Source organism: Musa acuminata, chromosome BXJ3-6 (genome assembly GCF_036884655.1).
Source record: "Musa acuminata AAA Group cultivar baxijiao chromosome BXJ3-6, Cavendish_Baxijiao_AAA, whole genome shotgun sequence".
Taxonomy (NCBI): domain Eukaryota; kingdom Viridiplantae; phylum Streptophyta; class Magnoliopsida; order Zingiberales; family Musaceae; genus Musa; species Musa acuminata.
This window is the reverse complement of record NC_088354.1, coordinates 15,123,803-15,143,175: the sequence shown is the minus strand read 5'-3', so window position 1 is coordinate 15,143,175 and position 19,373 is coordinate 15,123,803. Positions and strand designations below refer to the sequence as shown.

At 41.5% G+C, this 19,373-nt stretch overlaps 2 protein-coding genes across 6 annotated transcripts; both read left to right on the top strand.

Annotated features, from left to right (window-relative positions):
- The first annotated feature begins 574 nt into the window (after positions 1-574).
- Positions 575-7,635, top strand: LOC135641131 (spliceosome-associated protein 130 A). 5 transcript variants are annotated; one of them, XM_065156205.1, is made up of 4 exons: positions 661-798; positions 879-3,665; positions 6,230-6,721; positions 7,176-7,635. In XM_065156205.1, the coding sequence occupies exons 2-4, from the start codon at positions 1,047-1,049 to the stop codon at positions 7,311-7,313; spliced, it is 3,249 nt and encodes a 1,082-aa protein (XP_065012277.1). In that variant the 5' UTR covers positions 661-798; positions 879-1,046; the 3' UTR covers positions 7,314-7,635. The 5 variants fall into 5 exon arrangements, 3 of the variants coding, with proteins under 3 accessions (XP_065012278.1, XP_065012276.1, XP_065012277.1); XR_010497580.1 differs by lacking the exon at positions 7,176-7,635 and adding an exon at positions 5,770-5,837 and having other exon boundaries at positions 575-3,665; positions 6,230-6,369; XR_010497579.1 differs by lacking the exons at positions 6,230-6,721; positions 7,176-7,635 and adding exons at positions 5,013-5,124; positions 5,765-5,837 and having other exon boundaries at positions 575-3,665.
- Positions 7,636-8,374: 739 nt separating this feature from the next.
- On the top strand, positions 8,375-11,869 carry LOC103988528 (aminomethyltransferase, mitochondrial). The gene is made up of 3 exons (XM_009407076.3): positions 8,375-9,118; positions 10,318-10,436; positions 11,213-11,869. The coding sequence occupies exons 1-3, from the start codon at positions 8,543-8,545 to the stop codon at positions 11,757-11,759; spliced, it is 1,242 nt and encodes a 413-aa protein (XP_009405351.1). The 5' UTR covers positions 8,375-8,542; the 3' UTR covers positions 11,760-11,869.
- Positions 11,870-19,373: the final 7,504 nt, after the last annotated feature.

Here is a 19,373-nt window from a genome sequence, read left to right as displayed (position 1 = left end):
TAATAATTTTAAAAATAATAAAATTATTTTTTAATCTTTTTTTAATTCATATCTTTTTTGTAAGTGATGTGATTTTCTTCGTCAAGAAAATTAACGATTCGAGAAAATTAAGATTAAATATTTTATAATTATAGGGATCCCAGTATTATTTTTTTAAAGATAAAGATTGAGATACTAATCATAATTAACTATGCTAATATGAAATTATTCTCTCTAATCGTGATCGCGCCGTATGTACGTATTTATAGATGACTGTGTCTGTGTACGTATGTACCCTTGTACGTTTCGCTCCCGTCGGGAGCACTCTCCAGCTCGTTCGATTCCGACGAAAATTCTAATATGACTTGCCAACATTCTACGGGACGAACTAGCCCGTGACACGAGAGCAGGTCCCAGTTTCGTTTCTATTGGGACCCATGCGTTACACTCAGTTATAACAAGGGTACAAAAATTGGGTGTAAACAATACGGTAAAAAATATCGCTCTTTTCCGTTTTTAATGATACCTCAATGTGATGTGTGCCTTCCCCTCTCCCCATTTCCTCTTTGGGCCCTTTCATTTCTCCCCCCACACACACCCCCCCACCCACCCCACCCCACCCCACCCCAACATCTCTAAAACCCTAATCTTTTAGAAGAAAGGGAAGAAGGTGGGGAAAGATGTATCTGTACAGCTTGACGCTGCAGCAGGCGGGCGGGGTGGTGTGCGCCACGAACGGCAACTTCGTGGGCGGGAAGACGCAGGAGATCGTGGTGGCTCGGGGCAAGACTCTGGACCTGCTCCGCCCGGACGACGCTGGTAAGCTTCAGACCCTCCTCTCCGTCGAGGTCTTCGGTGCCATCCGCTCCCTCTCTCAGTTCCGCCTCACCGGCTCCCAGAAGGACTACGTCGTCGTCGGTTCTGACTCCGGCCGCCTCGTCATCCTCGAGTACTCCCGCGAGCGCAACCTCTTCCACAAGGTCCATCAGGAGACCTTTGGCAAGTCTGGCTGCCGCCGCATCGTCCCCGGCCAGTTCCTCGCCGTCGACCCGAAAGGCCGTGCCGTCATGGCCACCGCCTGCGAGAAGCAGAAACTAGTTTACGTCCTCAACCGTGACGCCGCGGCCCGCCTCACTATCTCTTCGCCCCTCGAGGCGCACAAGTCCCACACTATCTCCTACTCTGTTGTTGGCGTCGACTGTGGCTTTGACAACCCTGTCTTCGCCGCCATTGAGCTCGATTACTCCGAGGCCGACCTCGATCCCACAGGCCAGGCTGCGGCCGAGGCCCAGAAGCACCTCACTTTTTATGAGCTGGATCTTGGCCTCAATCACGTCTCCCGCAAGTGGTCCGAGCCCGTTGACAATGGTGCCAACCTCCTCGTCACCGTGCCTGGTGGTGGCGATGGCCCCAGTGGCGTCCTTGTCTGCGCTGAGAACTTTGTCATCTACAAGAACCAGGGCCACCCGGATGTCCGTGCTGTCATCCCCCGTCGTGCTGATCTCCCTGCAGAGCGTGGTGTCCTCGTTGTCTCTGCCGCCACCCATCGCCAAAAATCCATGTTTTTCTTCCTTCTGCAGACTGAGTATGGGGACATCTTCAAGGTCACCCTCGAGCATGAAGGTGACCGCGTTGCCGAGCTCAAGATCAAGTATTTTGATACCATCCCCGTTACCTGCTCTATGTGTGTCCTCAAGACTGGCTTCCTCTTTGCTGCCTCTGAGTTTGGCAATCATGCATTATACCAGTTCCAGGCCATTGGGGAGGCTGAGGATGTTGAGGCATCCTCTGCCACGCTGATGGAGACCGAGGAGGGATTCCAGCCTGTTTTCTTCCAACCCCGGGGCTTGAAGAATCTGGTGAGGATTGACCAGATTGAGAGTCTTATGCCCATCATGGACATGAGGGTCATGAACTTGTTTGAGGAAGAGACTCCTCAGGTGTTCACCCTCTGTGGAAGGGGCCCACGCTCCTCACTGCGTATCCTGAGGCCAGGACTGGCAATCAATGAAATGGCTGTGTCACAGCTTCCGGGTACTCCCAGTGCTGTGTGGACTGTAAAAAAGAATGTGAATGATGAGTTTGATGCCTACATTGTGGTGTCCTTTGTGAATGTTACCCTTGTGCTCTCCATCGGTGAGACCATTGAAGAAGTCAGCGACAGCGGGTTTCTTGACACCACGCCTTCACTCTCAGTCTCTTTACTGGGAGATGATTCCCTTATGCAGGTCCATCCCAATGGAATTAGGCATATCAGAGAGGACGGGCGTATCAATGAGTGGAAGACACCTGGGAAGAAGACCATTGTGAAGGTTGGATCCAATAGGCTCCAGGTGGTGATTGCTCTAAGTGGAGGGGAGCTTATCTATTTCGAGATGGACATGACTGGCCAGTTGATGGAGGTGGAAAAGCATGAGATGCCCGGAGATGTGGCTTGCTTGGATATTGCACCAGTTCCGGAGGGAAGGCAGAGATCACGCTTCCTTGCTGTTGGTTCTTATGATAACACAATTCGGATTCTATCATTGGATCCTGATGACTGTATGCAGATACTGAGTGTCCAGAGTGTGTCCTCACCACCTGAATCACTCCTTTTGCTTGAGGTACAAGCTTCAACTGGAGGAGAGGATGGAGCAGATCATCCGGCTAGCGTCTTTCTCAATGCTGGCTTGCAAAATGGTGTTCTATTCCGGACAGTTGTTGATATGGTTACTGGTCAGCTTTCAGATACTCGATCCCGGTTCTTAGGACTGAGAGCTCCCAAGCTCTTCTCAGCTACTGTGAGGGGCCGGCAAGCGATGCTTTGCTTGTCCAGTAGGCCCTGGCTTGGTTATATTCATCAAGGACATTTCTTGCTTACTCCTCTTTCCTATGAGACACTTGAATATGCTGCATCCTTTTCTTCTGACCAGTGTGCTGAAGGTGTTGTTGCAGTTGCTGGTGAAGCTTTGAGAATTTTCACAATTGAGCGGCTGGGAGAGACATTTAATGAAACAGTTGTACCTTTGCGATATACTCCAAGGAAGTTTGTGCTGCAGCCCAAGCGCAAACATTTAGTTATTATTGAGAGTGATCAAGGGGCGTTCACCGCAGAGGAGAGAGAAGCTGCCAGAAAGGAGTGCTTGGAAGCTGCAGGGATGGGTGAAAATGGAAATGCAATGGAAAATGGTGGTGGTGATGAGGAGGAGAAGGAGGATGCTCTCTCTGATGAGCAATATGGTTATCCAAAGGCAGAGTCTGATAAGTGGGTATCTTGCATCAGAGTTCTTGATCCACGAACAGGAAATACAACTTGTCTGTTGGAGCTTCAAGAGAATGAGGCTGCATTCAGCCTTTGTACAGTGAATTTCCATGATAAGGAGTATGGGACTCTCCTGGCTGTAGGAACTGCAAAGGGGCTACAGTTCTGGCCTAAGAGAAGTCTTGCAGCTGGGTTTATTCACATATATAGGTTTGTTGAAGAAGGAAAATCTCTTGAGCTTGTGCACAAGACACAGGTAGAGGGAGTTCCACTTGCGTTGTGTCAGTTTCAGGGGAGGCTGCTTGCAGGTATTGGCTCAGTGCTGAGATTGTATGACCTGGGGAAAAGGAGATTGCTCAGAAAATGCGAAAACAAGCTCTTCCCTAATACAATTGTCTCTATTCATACTTATCGTGATAGGATCTATGTGGGTGATATCCAAGAGGTATGTCTTTCTTCTTTATGTATGTACTTTTTGTCAATAGTTTTTTTTTCTTGCAATACACTGATTTCATTCAATGGAACTTTTATTCTTGCCTGTCCTTTATTTTAGCTGCTGTTCTTTCCCACTCATTATTGATGAACTTCACTTTTCATGACTGGTAGGATTAGTAGGATAATATTGTAAGAACCCCAATTTGGCTTTAGCTAGTGTGTAGTACCCTTTTTCTGTATTCGTGGTTGATCATTAGGTTGGTGAGGTGTTTCCTCGAGCATTTGGAATGATAATTTTGTTACTGAATGAAGTTAGTGTGATATGTGTACATCGCTATTTCTTATGAGATGCAAAAACTTATTGTTCATGTGGATTTAGTTTCATGGGATGAGAGTGTGCTGATACTTCCCTTGACATGGCATGCCTAAGTCATGTCCTACACAAGCCAGAAATTGGGCTAGTTATGTCAGCACCTCTGGCATGAATCAGCACAACGCATGCTGATATCTTTCTGCAACAGCTTGTTCCAGCGTGTGTTGGTTTGTGCCAACCGATGCTGATACCTTTCTTGTTTGATCTTGAAAGTTTGATTATGGTTACACAGCTTCTGCAACTGATTAATCTTCAAAGTGGCCTCAGAGACCTGGCATACATAACTTATTCCGTGGTTTCTTCTGCTTGGATTATCAATGTAATATTGTCAGGGAAGAATGAGGCCTGAACAAGAATGAAATATGTAGAAAGGAGTGACTTATATGATGGAGAGACGGGATATAAAGATAATATGTTTTCTCTCCTAGTTGGCTCTGATGGTAGATGCTGTATTGCTTAAGTGAAAGTATATTAATTAAAAAAATAATATTTGGAGTGGATAGGGTAGAGGAACAAAATTAGAGAAGGGAAGTGGGAGCTGAATAACAAAAATGATAAAAGAGAATAAAGTAGCAGGATTTGCATTGCAACTACAGAGTATTGGACTACTAATCCTGACTTAAGTATGAAATAATATCTGACCCATCTTAATTTGGTAAACCTAGTAGTGGTGATTCTAATGTTAAATAGACATTTTTTGAACCTACCCTAAACTAGAGCTAATTCAAAATCTTTAACTGACTATATGGTATCAGTTGCCTGTAGTCTTCATCATAATTTGCTCCCACTATGGATTGACATTGTTCTTTGCATTTTCATGATAGATGGGAGATCAGTTATGAGGGGGCAACCTAACATATTTAGAATCGATTATTGTGTCACTTCTTGTTTGTCTGCTTGGCCCTTGTTGATTGTTTCTAAGTTGCACCATATTTAGTGCTATATCTGAATGGAAAGTGTATCTAACTTTAATTTTATACCCAGTTGTTTCAAGGGTGATAAATTCCCAGATAGATTCCTCTGCTAAAGGACCTTGCGCAAAAAAATTTGCTTTCCGGTGTCTGGAGTTGGAACTTAGTTTGGCTTGTATCCTATTGTAAGTGTTTCAACTTTTAGCCCATAGGATAAAAAGGTCCAGTAGTGAATAAGAAATACTTGGTAATGTCTAGAGTATATAACCTGAGGTTGACAGTGTAGGATTTTTTTTGCTAAAATTATGTAAGGAAAATAATGTGAATGTACAATTAACTTTGTAAAATATCTTGAGAAAAAAATTACAAAATAGTTGGTCAGAGTCTAGTAATGTGCTTGTATTGTCATGATGTAGTACCTTTTTCACTCATCTTGAAAATCACTATATCAGATTGATATGCTGCTTGTGATCTTACTTCCTGTTCCATCTATGTGTGCTATATAGTGCAAATTTGATCAGTGATCTTAATCCAGTAATTACCTAAATTGAAGGTGTGTCATTTTATCTGCATATTTTAAACGCGGGAGTTTATATGAATCATTAGATTTTGGGTTGAGGATCCCCAGTATGTGATAAATTGCTTGTTGACTGCTCAACATTATGGTGTTCTTATAGTGTCTTGTTAGTTCATTGCAACTCCCTGTTAAATGTTCTCTCTCCTTGTAGTGTCATTATTTGATCTCTATCAGGAACTTAGGTTGTATTGCATGAAAGTGTATTGCCCATTCAGTAGACTTCTTATCAGGCAATCTTTGTTTGACAGGAAAGGCTTGTAATTAACTTCGATCATCTCAGTTATAAAATTCAGTATCACTTTGGAAGGTGAAAACGGCAGGGTAAGAGCAAAACCTTTATCTAATCCCAAATTAGTTAGGACAAGTCTTGTATATAGCTAGAATCCAATGATATATTCATATCTGTGAAAACATGTTGGGTGTTGAACCCTTTGTATGTGTGATAGTTCCTGTCCTTCCTGTTCCTTGCGCACTTAGATAACATAGGAATAAATGAGAGCGATTATGCTGGACTTGTCTGTTTCTGTCTTAGCATGTACATCCACTTTGTTATTTGGGTTTGTTTAAGCATACAATACTTCATCTGCTCGTATATCTGCAACCTCGTTTGGATCTGTTTTGAATAGCTGTGTGCATGTAGTCATTAAGCAATGGATTACAACCTTTTAGGCCGTGTTTGCTAACTAAATTGTCATTATGGTGTTCTCTTGCAGTCATTTCATTATTGCAAGTACAGAAGGGATGAGAACCAACTGTACATTTTTGCAGATGATTCTGTTCCAAGGTGGCTCACTGTGTCACATCACATAGACTTTGACACCATGGCAGGAGCAGACAAGTTTGGAAATGTATACTTTGTCCGACTGTCTCAAGATGTATCAGATGAGATCGAGGAAGATCCAACGGGAGGTAAAATAAAGTGGGAGCAAGGGAAGTTAAATGGTGCGCCGAATAAAGTGGAGGAGATAGTACAGTTTCATGTGGGAGATGTTGTTACATGCTTGCAAAAGGCCTCACTGATACCTGGAGGAGGTGAATGTGTTATTTATGGAACTGTGATGGGAAGTTTAGGTGCATTACTTCCATTCACATCTAGGGAAGATGTGGACTTCTTCTCTCACTTGGAGATGCACATGAGGCAAGAACATCCACCACTGTGTGGTCGGGATCATATGGCCTTCAGATCTGCTTATTTCCCTGTCAAGGTGACCTTTCAGGACTCAATACAGTTTGCTTGTGCATTTTTAGTATTGCTTCTGTCTCATTTGCAATTATGGTTCTTTGTGCAAGAGATCTTTCGAGCATGTACTTCTGATGGTTTAGGAGGGGAGACTACTCATGATATGTGATGTGGTATTAGTTTCCGACGTTATGTTCTTTAAAGGGTTAGAAAATGATGGGTAATATGCTTTGGTATCCCTTTTCATGGCAATTGCACTGCTAATTTTCTTTGGTTGGTGTACTTCTCGAGGTCAATTTCAGATTGATGTGTCCCATGGGTCTCTTCATGCTTGTTCCCAATTTGACATTCACATGGACTACCTACTACTGCACCTTATTGCCTTTTGTTTAAAATTATTTAAGGCTGCTGTTCTTCAAGTTAAGCTTTACAAAGATACACAATAAAACAGTTGCTTATTGAAGTAAATCATTCTACAGGATGTAATCGATGGTGATCTATGCGAGCAGTTTCCGACCCTCCCCCCTGATTTGCAGAGGAAGATTGCTGACGAACTTGATAGAACACCAGGTGAAATACTGAAGAAGCTTGAAGATGTCAGAAATAAGATAATTTAAGGATTGCAACATTGAGTTAGGGCATGGATCCTGCTTGGCTTTATGCTGCTATTATATCAGCAAGCTAAATGCTCATTGTATCGCATTATGTGGCCATCATTGCTCAAAGTGATAACACCAGTCAGAGCCAGTTCAGCAGTTTAATGTTTGTCTACAAGTTTAGGAGAATATCTACATCTGCTGTTCTTCCTGAACAAGAGAGCATTCATCAGTTGTACTTTGAATTTGCTAATCTTGACATGTTTAAACTGTTACAAGTTTGGTTAGCTTGTCATGTAGGATGCTACTGATTAATAGTGACCATTGTGAATTTTTTGCATTACTTTTCGTTCCTTCCAAGAGATCTTGATCCAACATAAACTCAGAACATTTTTAGTGGTGTGAGATCTGGAACTTGAGGTTCATAAGATCAGAGGGAGAATGAGTCTGCTGCTCCCTTACTGAAAGCCATAGGAAGAGTTAACTTTGAATCAGTAAAGAGTTTTGTGGAAGTCTTTTGAGTTTTATGGCATTGTTAGGGTAAATTAATGTACTTGTCGCTTCCTACAGTGGATGATGTTAAAGTTACATTGTAATCACTGAATCACCAGATTCTGTAGGAGGTTAGGTTAAACCTTAAACCCATGATGCACAGTTCTTTAACTCCAACTCTCAAATATGGTAGGCTCAGTCTCCCCTGTGATCAGGTACATGTGTAACACTTGCACATACCAAACAAAGGAGCAGACAGGCAGATTTGTAGGCTCTAATGCACGGTTGTATAGTACACAAGAAACAGAAAACCACAAAACAAAAACAGGGCAACTCCCAATTGCTTCACGGTATACAGGAAAACAGAAAACCAAAACAAAATCAGATCAGCCGACACAAAAATTACTCTCCAAACACCCAATTGATACAAGCAACCGAAAAACACAAGTCCTATTTGTACAAAATGACAAGGAACAAAAGAAACACCAAAACAGAAACAGAGGAGAAACCAAATCAAAACAAGCGGCATCCAGAGAGAGAGAGAGAGAGATAGTGTGTGTGTGTGTGTGTATGTGGTTGCCACTCGCAACTCATCCCTACTCGACAGAGCGAAGGATTAAGGAGTCCTCCACCACCCACTGCCAACCTCCTCTATATTTGTTTGTATATATCTCGTTCTTTTATCCCCTCTCATTCATTCCCATCTTTTTCTTCCGCTTCATCTTCGTTATCCAATCCATCCTTATTCCCTGCCCAAGATGAGAGGAGGCAGCCTCTGGCAGCTGGGCCAATGCCTCTCCCGCCGCCTCGCCCAATCCAAGTCCACCACCCCCAAGCCACGCCACTTCGCCGCCGCCCCCGCTGCGGAGCCGGCGGAGCTCAAAAAGACCGTCTTGCATGACTTCCACGTCGAGCACGGCGGCAAGATGGTGCCTTTCGCTGGGTGGAGCATGCCGATCCAGTACAAGGACTCCATTATGGACTCCACCCTCCACTGCCGCGCCGCCGCCAGCCTCTTTGACGTCTCTCATATGTGCGGCCTCAGCCTCCGCGGCCGCGATTGCATCCCCTTCCTCGAGACCCTCGTCGTTGCCGACGTCGCCGGCCTCCGCCCTGGCACGGGGACGCTCACCGTCTTCACCAATGAGCGCGGCGGTGCCATCGACGACTCCGTGGTGACCAAGGTGCGGGACGACCACATCTACCTCGTGGTGAACGCTGGGTGCAGGGACAAGGACCTGGCCCACATCTCCGCTTACATGGAGGCCTTCAAGGCTAAGGGAGGGGCTGTGGACTGGCACATTCATGATGAAAGGTCGCTTCTGGCTCTACAGGTATATGAGATCTGCTCCTTTGGGAAGTCATGGAAATGTGGATCTGATAATTATTTGTCTTTTTCATTTTAATCTGATTCGATAAAGATTCTTGTTGTTTTATGCTCCAATAAGGGAAAAAAAGATTCTCATTTATTCCTTAATAATTCAACTACTTCATGAAATTAACAGAGTATTAGTCTTACAGAAGTCAGTCTACATATTATTAATTTCCTTCTGTCTCTGTGATTAGGGTCTTAACTGTTGTTGATTCTTTTACCACTGTTCTTGATAATTAATCTTGAATCGACGAGATCCTTGTGTTTGATATTTATTCTAGGGTTGTTCATAGACCAGTAGATCAAAAGTAACTAAGGTCATCAATCTTTGGAATTGGTCGGTATCTGAATCCACTGTGAACATGTTTCCACACATTTATAAAGATAGGGGAGTTGCATGATAATTAGTTCTTCTAATACCACATTGCATGGAGATAGTATGTGGTACAGGCATTCAATACAATCAGATTACTTTAAGACACTCAGGTTTCTGTTCTCAGCTTTACTTGATACCTGTGCATTCAATAGAGATCATTCTGAACTCATAAATAGGTCAGATGATGTTAAAAGCTTGGTCAAATGATATTCCTTTTTGCCTTCAGATTCTATATCACATTCATTTCTCCTTCAAATCTACAAGCGCAGTATTATAGAGCTATACAATCTAATGGCCTGAGTGCTATCAAAATGGCCATGTTATGTATTATCCAATAGAGGTCAAAAAGAGAGAAGTTTATGATGCTTATGGATATTTCAATGCAATTGGATCCATGCTTGAGAAATCTGTCGACTAGCTTGCAATTTGGGATTTGACATCAATCACTTTAAGCATGAAACCTGTTGCCCTTGGTAAGTGGATCTTGATGGTCATGTTTATTGTTGAGTTGCTTAGAATTGAAGCATGATTTTGACCACAAGATATAGCAAATCATCTTTTGTAGTAATTTCTCTTTCTTTTCCTTTTAATTTGAACATTTTCTTTAGACACTAAACATTTATGGCAAGCATATCTTGACAAGATCATTGAATTATATGCATTTAGTCAGCACCTATAAGAACATCTTTTCCTAGTGTCCATGTAGCAGCTAATCCACTGTCTTGATCGAATTGCTCAGCTCACTACATATGAAATGATTTGCTTTATTTTATGAATGAACTCAGGGTCCTCTGGCTGCACCAGTTCTTCAGCTGCTAACAAAAGACGATCTAAGTAAAATCTATTTTGGCGAGTTCTGCACATTGGACATTCACGGATCACATTGTTTCCTCACAAGAACTGGGTATGTTTTATTTTCTTTTGCTTTATTCAAGTAGTTGTTTAACAAAGTGCTTGCAACTGACAATGTTGAAAGCACATCTGAAAACAATAGGAGTTTGTTAATTTAATAATTGGATGTGGAAATTGGCTTGGACTAGAAGCTAATGTGGTTTAAAAAAATGTAAAATATACAATAACTGTTCATGGACAGGTTGGCAGATGAATTGTGGATGTAATTTTGCAACTTGATCAGATTTAAATGAAAGGTTCACTGTCTTCTTCTGTCAAGAGTCAATTGGAGTGTTAACGATAAACTTGTCGGTATTTTTGCCAGAAAAAGAAAAACACTCTCTCTGCTTTCTTCCCCATTTGCACTGTTTGGATATTGCTGCAACAACTCAACCAAGGGGTTAGCTTCCAGAAAGGGGATGGTTGATGCTGGTAGAGGAAGAAATATGTGGCTCGTCTTATTTCTCCTTCAAGTGATGAATATGACCATGGTTCAGAAAGAATTTCTCCAAGAAACTAGGTTTAATTTTGCAAGAACTTGTTTTATTCAGCATAGTTCACTCACCTATAGAAAGCGAAAGGTACAGGCTTGGTCTGAGTGGTCTGATAGAGCTACTGACTAGAGCGGGGGGTGCAAGTGTTCAACTATGTTTTTAGAATTTGGGAGCTTTGCTATTACCCAACTCTTATATTAATATGCTACCACTTTATTCAGCTTGTTATTTAGCGGTAAACTTTATTTTTGTGAATCACAAATATCTCAGGTTCTCATCTTCCTGAAACTTTCAGCTACACAGGTGAAGATGGTTTTGAGATCTCTGTTCCATCCGAGCATGCAGTAGATCTTGCAAAAGCAATTCTGGAGAAATCTGAAGGGAAGGTGAGGTTGACAGGGTTAGGTGCTCGGGACAGCCTTCGCCTCGAAGCTGGCCTTTGTCTGTATGGCAATGACATGGATCAGCACACCACACCTGTCGAGGCTGGCCTTACATGGGCGATCGGTAAGAGAAGAAGAGCTGAAGGTGGATTCTTGGGTGCGGAAGTGATCCTAAAGCAACTCGAGGAAGGCCCACCTATAAGACGTGTTGGCTTCTTCTCAACAGGCCCACCTCCGCGAAGCCACAATGAGATTTTGAACAGCAGCGGGGAAAAGATTGGGGAGGTAACCAGTGGAGGATTCAGTCCCTGCTTAAAGAAGAACATAGCCATGGGCTACGTGAAGTCTGGTCTCCACAAGCCAGGAACTGAAGTTAAGATTATTATTCGTGGGAAGTCCAATGATGGCGTTGTGACGAAGATGCCATTTGTTCCAACGAAGTATTATAAGCCATCTTAGATCATGCAACTTCTACTTTGAGTTGCCCATTCTAATAGATGGTTTTCACTTGGCATTTCCTTCTGTAAGAATACCGAGTTAATAAAGAAGTCTTTTGCTTCTTTCTATGATATCTGTTTAGCATTTGTGCTTGTGAGATTACACGTAACCAGTAGAGACATCACCTCTTATCACATTTTTATCGTTTGAAGACAAGCAAAAGTGTTGTTTCATAAGATTAAATTTGTATCTCTGGATGTGTGAAGATAGTGAGAACATTGTCTTGTAGATATCATAGCATTGCTGTTTCAGAACCTGATGAATATTATTATTTGATTTCAGGCTTTGAAATATTCCTTTGAAAGTTGATTATGATGTTTGTGCATGAGAGACCAAACTACATCATACATGTCTAGCTCAAATTACCAAGTCACAAGCTGAGTGGTTGCCACTGTATCTCACAGCTTGTGGATGGAGGTCAAGAACAACATCTCAATGGTCCCTGCATTAGGTTTGGAGATGGATGAGTTGAGTCTGCCGCTGTAATGTTGCTGAAGCAAGACTTTGTTTACGTAGGAGCCTCATCATGCAAAACTACATTGAAGATATGAAATGAGAAAATGGATTGTAGAGCAGGAAGTGAGATCTCTAAGATAAATGTGTGAAATATTCTTTGAAAGGATATGAAATGAGATACTGGATTGTAGAACGGAAGCTGAGCTCTAAGATAAATGTGTGAAATTTTCTTCTAAAAAGATATGAATGGAAGAAAAATGTGACATCCGGAGATCATTTACTCGGCGAGTATGAACCATGTGATGTCGTTATGTTCTAGTATGAACCACGTAATCGAGAACAATTGAGGTCTATACTTAAATTAACCATATGTATACGAGAAGAATTTTTTTCCTCACTAAACCCGTGCACATTACAGCAAATTTAAATTAAATTAAATTAGGTATTTGTTACGACGATAATGATGTGGTTGATGCATGAACGTCACGTACCCTACATGTCAGCTCTATGAGGTCGAGGTGAGTTTCTCAATCCATTAAATTATTTTTAGGATATAGTTCTGAATCAGTGCCCCCTCAGTCATATCCTAGCATGGAAGATACTCTTGGATATCTCATATCACTGTGTCCTTCCCTGTTCCTCAAATAGTTTACGGAGATGCAGGAGAATGGATTTGACATCCATCTTTTCATGATGTCTCTATAACTCATGAGTAATGGAGCCCAATATGTTGAATAAGAGTAGAGTCATCTATACACTTCACATAGCGAGTGATCTCATCCTCACTTGTGTAATATCCCATTAGTCCCACATCGGAAGTGGGGAATGTGTATGATTAGCTTATAAGGGCCTGATGAGTGTACTATGTTACCTCCGGCTTAAGCATTTTGGTCCGTGGTTGCAAGGACCAAAATGAAGTTATCGGCTAGTTGGCTCATCAGACCCGGGTCGTGACATTTGGTATCAGAGCCGACCTAGCATTAGGGCAGGGTGAGAGGGCTGTAGTAGGATTGGCTACCCGTGGATGGAGTCAGAGAACTCGTCACGGCGTGGAGCCACCACTGAGTTAAACCTCACATGCACTATGCTAGGGTTCGATCTGGGATATGTCAGGCCTTGACGAGGACGTCAAGCTAATTGGGTTGGGGATAGTGTAATATCCCATTAGTCCCACATCGGAAGTGGGGAATGTGTATGATTAGCTTATAAGGGCCTGATGAGTGTACTACGTTACCTCCGGCTTAAGCATTTTGGTCCGTGGTTGCAAGGACCAAAATGGAGTTATCGGCTAGTTGGCTCATCAGACCCGGGTCGTGACAACTTGCCCCTTCCTCGGGCGTAGGCATCACTATATCAAGAACAAACGTGATTTTCTCCGCCTTGAGAACGATTCTCAAGTTACAGAGATTTGAATGTGACATATTTCTGAAAATAAAAACATAACAGAAATAAATAACATGCAGATTTTATAGAAAAATAAATAATAAAGATAAGAACTTCTATCTTAATCTACTCCCACTATTTTTTTACAAATCACACAATTCCCTCTGGTATGTGAATCGAAGACCCCCAATAGATCTAGAGTGGGGATCAAGATCCAATCGGCGTCTTAACGTAACCTTGAGTGACTCGACCAATTACGCTAAGCCCGTAAAGGTAGGCAACTCTTGCCAATCACAACTCCTTGTGATTCTCGTCCTATTTGTCCTCCGAATCATTATGGCCCCGAGTGACTCGACCAACCATGGTATTCAATTAAGTCATCACCATCGTTACAAGATAAGTCTGATTTAACAATATGCCATCGAGTGACTCGACCAAGTATACCATGTTCTCAGGTCACCGGTGACATCTCTATGTCGTAGGCAAGATAGTGAATCACGAAATATGTGAGCCTTGAATGACTCAATCAACTCAACCTACGTCAGGAATCGGTCCTTACCTATAACGATGGAAGGCCACGTCGATCAATCTAATCGCCTCACGTTTACCGACTTAATAATAGAAAGAGAGAGGATTTTTTATTTGATCTCTTAATATGACGTGTCACACACATACATATTTAATATATAACTACATCACATGCAAATATATATACATATCTAGTAGGCGTATAAGTAATCACACATCACATGAGTAATTACACCAAATGATCATGGACCACATCCTAATATGATCAAGCCCAAGCCAGTGGGCCTAATCACTCACATCAAGATCTATATGTATGGTGGCATATCTCCATGCCTTGTGATCGTCCATCTCGTCCTCATCGATTTCGTCGGCATCTCGGCGTATCTCCATGCGTTGCGATCGTCCATCTCAACCTCGTGGGTCCCGCTATCACTTCCACGCTCCAGCGGTGCCTCCTCATGTAATTACAACTTAATCACAGGCATGCAGTCCCGGCAATAAACGAGAAATAAATTAGAGGTTTACAAGCCCCAATAATAATAATCACATGTACACACACCGGTTCATGATCATCTATCCAAATCATAGATCACATGTATCCCTCATCATCACGTAGGACTACTAGATAATAATAATAATAATTAATTAAACTTTTTAATTAACTAATACTTTTAGAAATTTGGGATATGTAAAAAATTTCTGAAATTATGAAGGGCATTTTGGTAATTCAGATAGAAAGGCCAGACTCGAAATTTTTAAAGTTCTAAGGGGCAAAACTATCTTTTGTCTAGAAAAATCCTAATCCCCTTCCTTCTCCCTACTATGTTGCTGCCGCTGCCACCCTACCTACGACGGCCACTATAGGGGGTGTGGGATGCTGCCCATGCCCACGGGCGTTGTGCCTATGGGCGGCCCCGCCCCTATGGAGCCAATTCCCGTAGCAGCACCCCTTTTGCCCGTAGGCGGGCCCCCCAGCGGGCGCAGCGAGTCGACGCTCCCTTTGCAAGCAAGCGCCGCTATGGGCGCCATTGCATGCGGCGGTCGCCCCTACGGGCTGCTCGCCCACGGGTGATGCCACCCTTGCGGGTGCTGTACCCGTAGGTAGTGCTCGTAAGTGCCGAACGCCGCTGCAAAGGGCCTGCTTGCATGCAGATGGCAACTAAGGCTGCCATCTGCGAGGGCAGTAAGAGCAGCAGCAATAGTTGCTGTCCTTTCTCGCTTTTGCGTCAATAATTTTGACGTCAAAAGCCTTTCTAAAACATAATACATGCAGTTCAAAACCAATCTTTCACACAAACAACCTAGCTCTAATACCACTATAGGGAAATCTAGGTTCAACATTATATGTGCAACGGAAGAACATAAAACAAAAATCCTAAAATTTTCAAATATGTGTTCATTGTCGTGCAAAGATTAGTGTGCAAAATTCGCAACACAGAAAACCATGTGTGAGACAATTGTGTTACCTAGAGAGATCGTATATCCCTAAATCCCTATAGATTTGTTGGAGAGGATGAAGGAGGTCAAGCGTCCTCCTCTCTAGCGGTGATCCACACAATAGGGTTACAACGACGCTCCTCAAATCTCCACGCTTGCTATCTAATAAGTAGAAGGGGAGAAGAGAATAGGATGTGGCAACCAAGAAGCCCCAGCCTATGGGCCTTTAGTTCCCTCCTATTTATAGAGGCCCCTACTTAACCCTAATGGTCCTACCCTATTGGGTATTGGATCTCCATCCAATTACCTAAGTCTCTTAGATTAGTGGGTCTTTATCCAATAATCTCTTATTGGATCTCATACATAGGATCCAATAATTCAGGAGCTTATTGAATATTCAATAAGAGATAGGCTCTAGCAGATATCTCATATCCGAACCTCTACTCCTCGCAACACCTACCATATGTGTGTGACACTCTAGGCCCAATATCAAGCTAGTTGTGAGTCATACATGTCATAACTCATTTTGGTTCAGTGAATTATTATCTCCATAATAATTCACTCGACTCATTGACTATAGATGTACTAGGCCACTACGTCGTAGTCCCCAAACAATACAGGAGAATCCAATCATTTGTACATATATGTCTTTAGTTACCGTGTACCTATAGTCTCTCAACCATCTAATATCCCAGAGACCATATATCGGGCATGGTGTTGTCAGACCCATATGATTTCTCATCGAGTCTTGCTATAATCATATTCTCCCGGAGAACTCTTTCTCTCTCGATCTGAATGACTTGGCCAAAGATTTGTCTGAACAAGAATACACAAGATATTCCTCTCATGATACCGAGAGTAGATGATCCTCTATCGACACTCAATAGCCCTCGTAAGGTTGGCTGCCACTCCCAATAACCGACTGTACTAGATTTGAAACTCCCAAACCTGTAAGTCTGGTATCAAAGAGTAGAGTACTCATACAGGACATCTTTGGTATCTCAAGTCTAAAGACCATATACACTACTGGGACTACAGAATCACTATCTAACAATAAGGCATAATCAACCATCCAGTATTCCATGAGCAGATCAATCAGTGAACTCATTCTCCAATAAGCACCTGCATTGTCTCCTTAGTGTCCCCACATGAGCAGCTATGAGACCAGCTGCCTCCATCATATAGATGGGTATACAGTACACCAATCTATCAGATTATCTCGATGTCCCTTTCGAGTAACCTATGACTAGGATTATTTAGGGTTTATTTTTAAAAGTAAATCGGTCTCATTATCATGATCTCATCATGATTCGATTCTCATTACATAGATCCATAGACATCATAATATATATATACATATATGCAACAAGTAATATAAAGTGATAAAATATCAAAATATAATAAGCAAAAAGAATATATGTCATGTCACACATGTTATCACTCACATGATTGACTTGTACGACACTTATGACTAACAGTTTTGGCCAAGAGAAAGGCTCATTCAGTGACCTAAAAGTTGGGTCAGGCAGTGGCACTGTCGGTCATGACGGTGGCATCGCTAGAGGCTTAGTCTCCAAGACACAATCTTTGAGACTGTGCCAGGTGATACTACTACCGGATTGGGCGGTGGTACCACCCTGTGTTAGGTGATGGTACCGCTAGTTTGTGCGGTGGTCCCGCCCAGATACAATCTTCCAAACTATGTCAAACGATGATACTACCAGACTGGGCGTTGGTATTGGCCAATGTCAGTGTTGCAAGCAGTAGTACCGCCTAGCACAAGCAGTGGTACCACTAGGACCCGGGAAACTCGGGATGAAACCTTTGTTGGCTCCATTTTTGAATCCATTTAAGGTTTATAAATACCCAAGCTATTCCTGCATAGAGATGCAAGAATTGAGCAGAAAGGGGAAAGAATTCTAAGTTAAAAAAGTGTTATAATCTCTCTAAGTTTAGTGAGTCTCTTCCTCCTAGAGTTAGAAGATTTCTAAGGGAGGAGTGAGGTTTAAAAGAAAGAAAGATATAAAGGTTCCCTTCTGAGCTTGTGAAAAAGAGAAAGAGTGTAAAAGAGTAGTTAATCTTCGCCCGTTAAAAGAAGATCGGTAGTGGAAGCCGGTAGCCTCGAGTGAAGAAAAATCGGGAGTGGATGTAGGTCACGACGACTGAACCACTATAAACTTGGTGTGCAATTTCTATTTTGCTTTACATTATTATTGCTATTACTTTATGAGTTAATTGCTTAGTTCACTTACTTTAAGTCAAGCACTCTTTTCTGATATCTGTTTTCATCGAATGAGAATTTTTAAGATCGATATTTTTATTATAAGCACTAATTCATCCCCCCTCTTAGTGCCGACTTGATCTTAACAATTGCTATCAGAGCTAGTTTCTCTCTGTTTGGTTTAACACCCAAGAGAGATGGCTTTTTTCAATTTTCAATAGGGTCACTCTATCATTTGTCCTCTTATATTCAATGAGACGGACTCTTCATATTGGAAAACTCGAATGAGAGTTTTCTTGCTTTCTTTAGATTTCAATTTATGGAATATCATTGAAAATGGTTTTCACAAGTCTTCTAATCCAATGAACGAATGGAATGATTTGGAGAAGAAAACTTTTTCTTTGAATGCTAAAGCGATGAATGCTTTATTTTGTGCTCTAGATAAAAATGAATTTAATCAGATTTTCATTTGCAAAACTATGCATGATATTTAGCATACTCTTGAAATCACACATGAAGGCACTAGTAGAGTTAAAGAGTCTAAATTAAATCTTTTGATACATGATTTTGAATTATTTCAAATGAAGCCAACCAAAACTATTGTTGACATGTACACCCGTTTTACGGATATCATCAATAGTTTGAAAGCACTTAGTAAAAGTTTTTCGAATCTTAAACTTATTAATAAAATTTTATGTTCTCTTCCTAAAAATTGGGATTCGAAAGTAACCGCAATACAAGAAGCGAAAGACTTGAATAATTTTTCGCTCGAAGAACTTATCGGGTCTTTGATGACCTATGAAATAACTTATATTGAACATGATGAACATAAGAACTACCTTCCAAAGAATAGGAAGGATTTGACACTTCAAACAATAGAATACCACTTGAGTGATAACTCTAAGTGATGATGATAACTTTGAACTTCTCACTATAAAATTTAAAAACTTCAGGAAAATAAACTTAAAAAAGATAAAACAACTTGCTATGAATGCAATCGGTCGGGGCACTTCAAAAGTGAATGTCCGTAACTAAAGAAGAAGGTGCTCGCATAAAAGAAGAAGAATGAACTCAAGGCGATAATGGAGGATGAAACGAGTGCATCCGAAGACAAGGTTGCGAACTACGCTTTGGTGGCTTTCGATAATAAGGTAAGTGACTTAACCAAAACCCCTTTACTTTACTACGAAATTATTTGATGTATTTCATGAGTTCTTTTTAAATTAGTTTAAAAAATTATATATAAATTGTTAAAAAAATTATCATGATAATTGCATGCTTTATGATAAAAGAATAAAATGTTAGATTTAAATCTAATACTTATACACCTAATAAGATTAATTCTATATATGTTTTAAGAAATAATAATGTGTATCTTGATGATTTCTGTATTGCTTTTCGATTTTAAATGATGATGCATGGTTTTTGTATGGAAGACTAGAGTATGAAATCAATTATAAAATTTGGAACTAAAAGAACTTTAGCTATTGTTAATCTTATAGGAATCAATCATTGTTGCTTTCAATAAATTTCCCGAATGAAAGAAATTT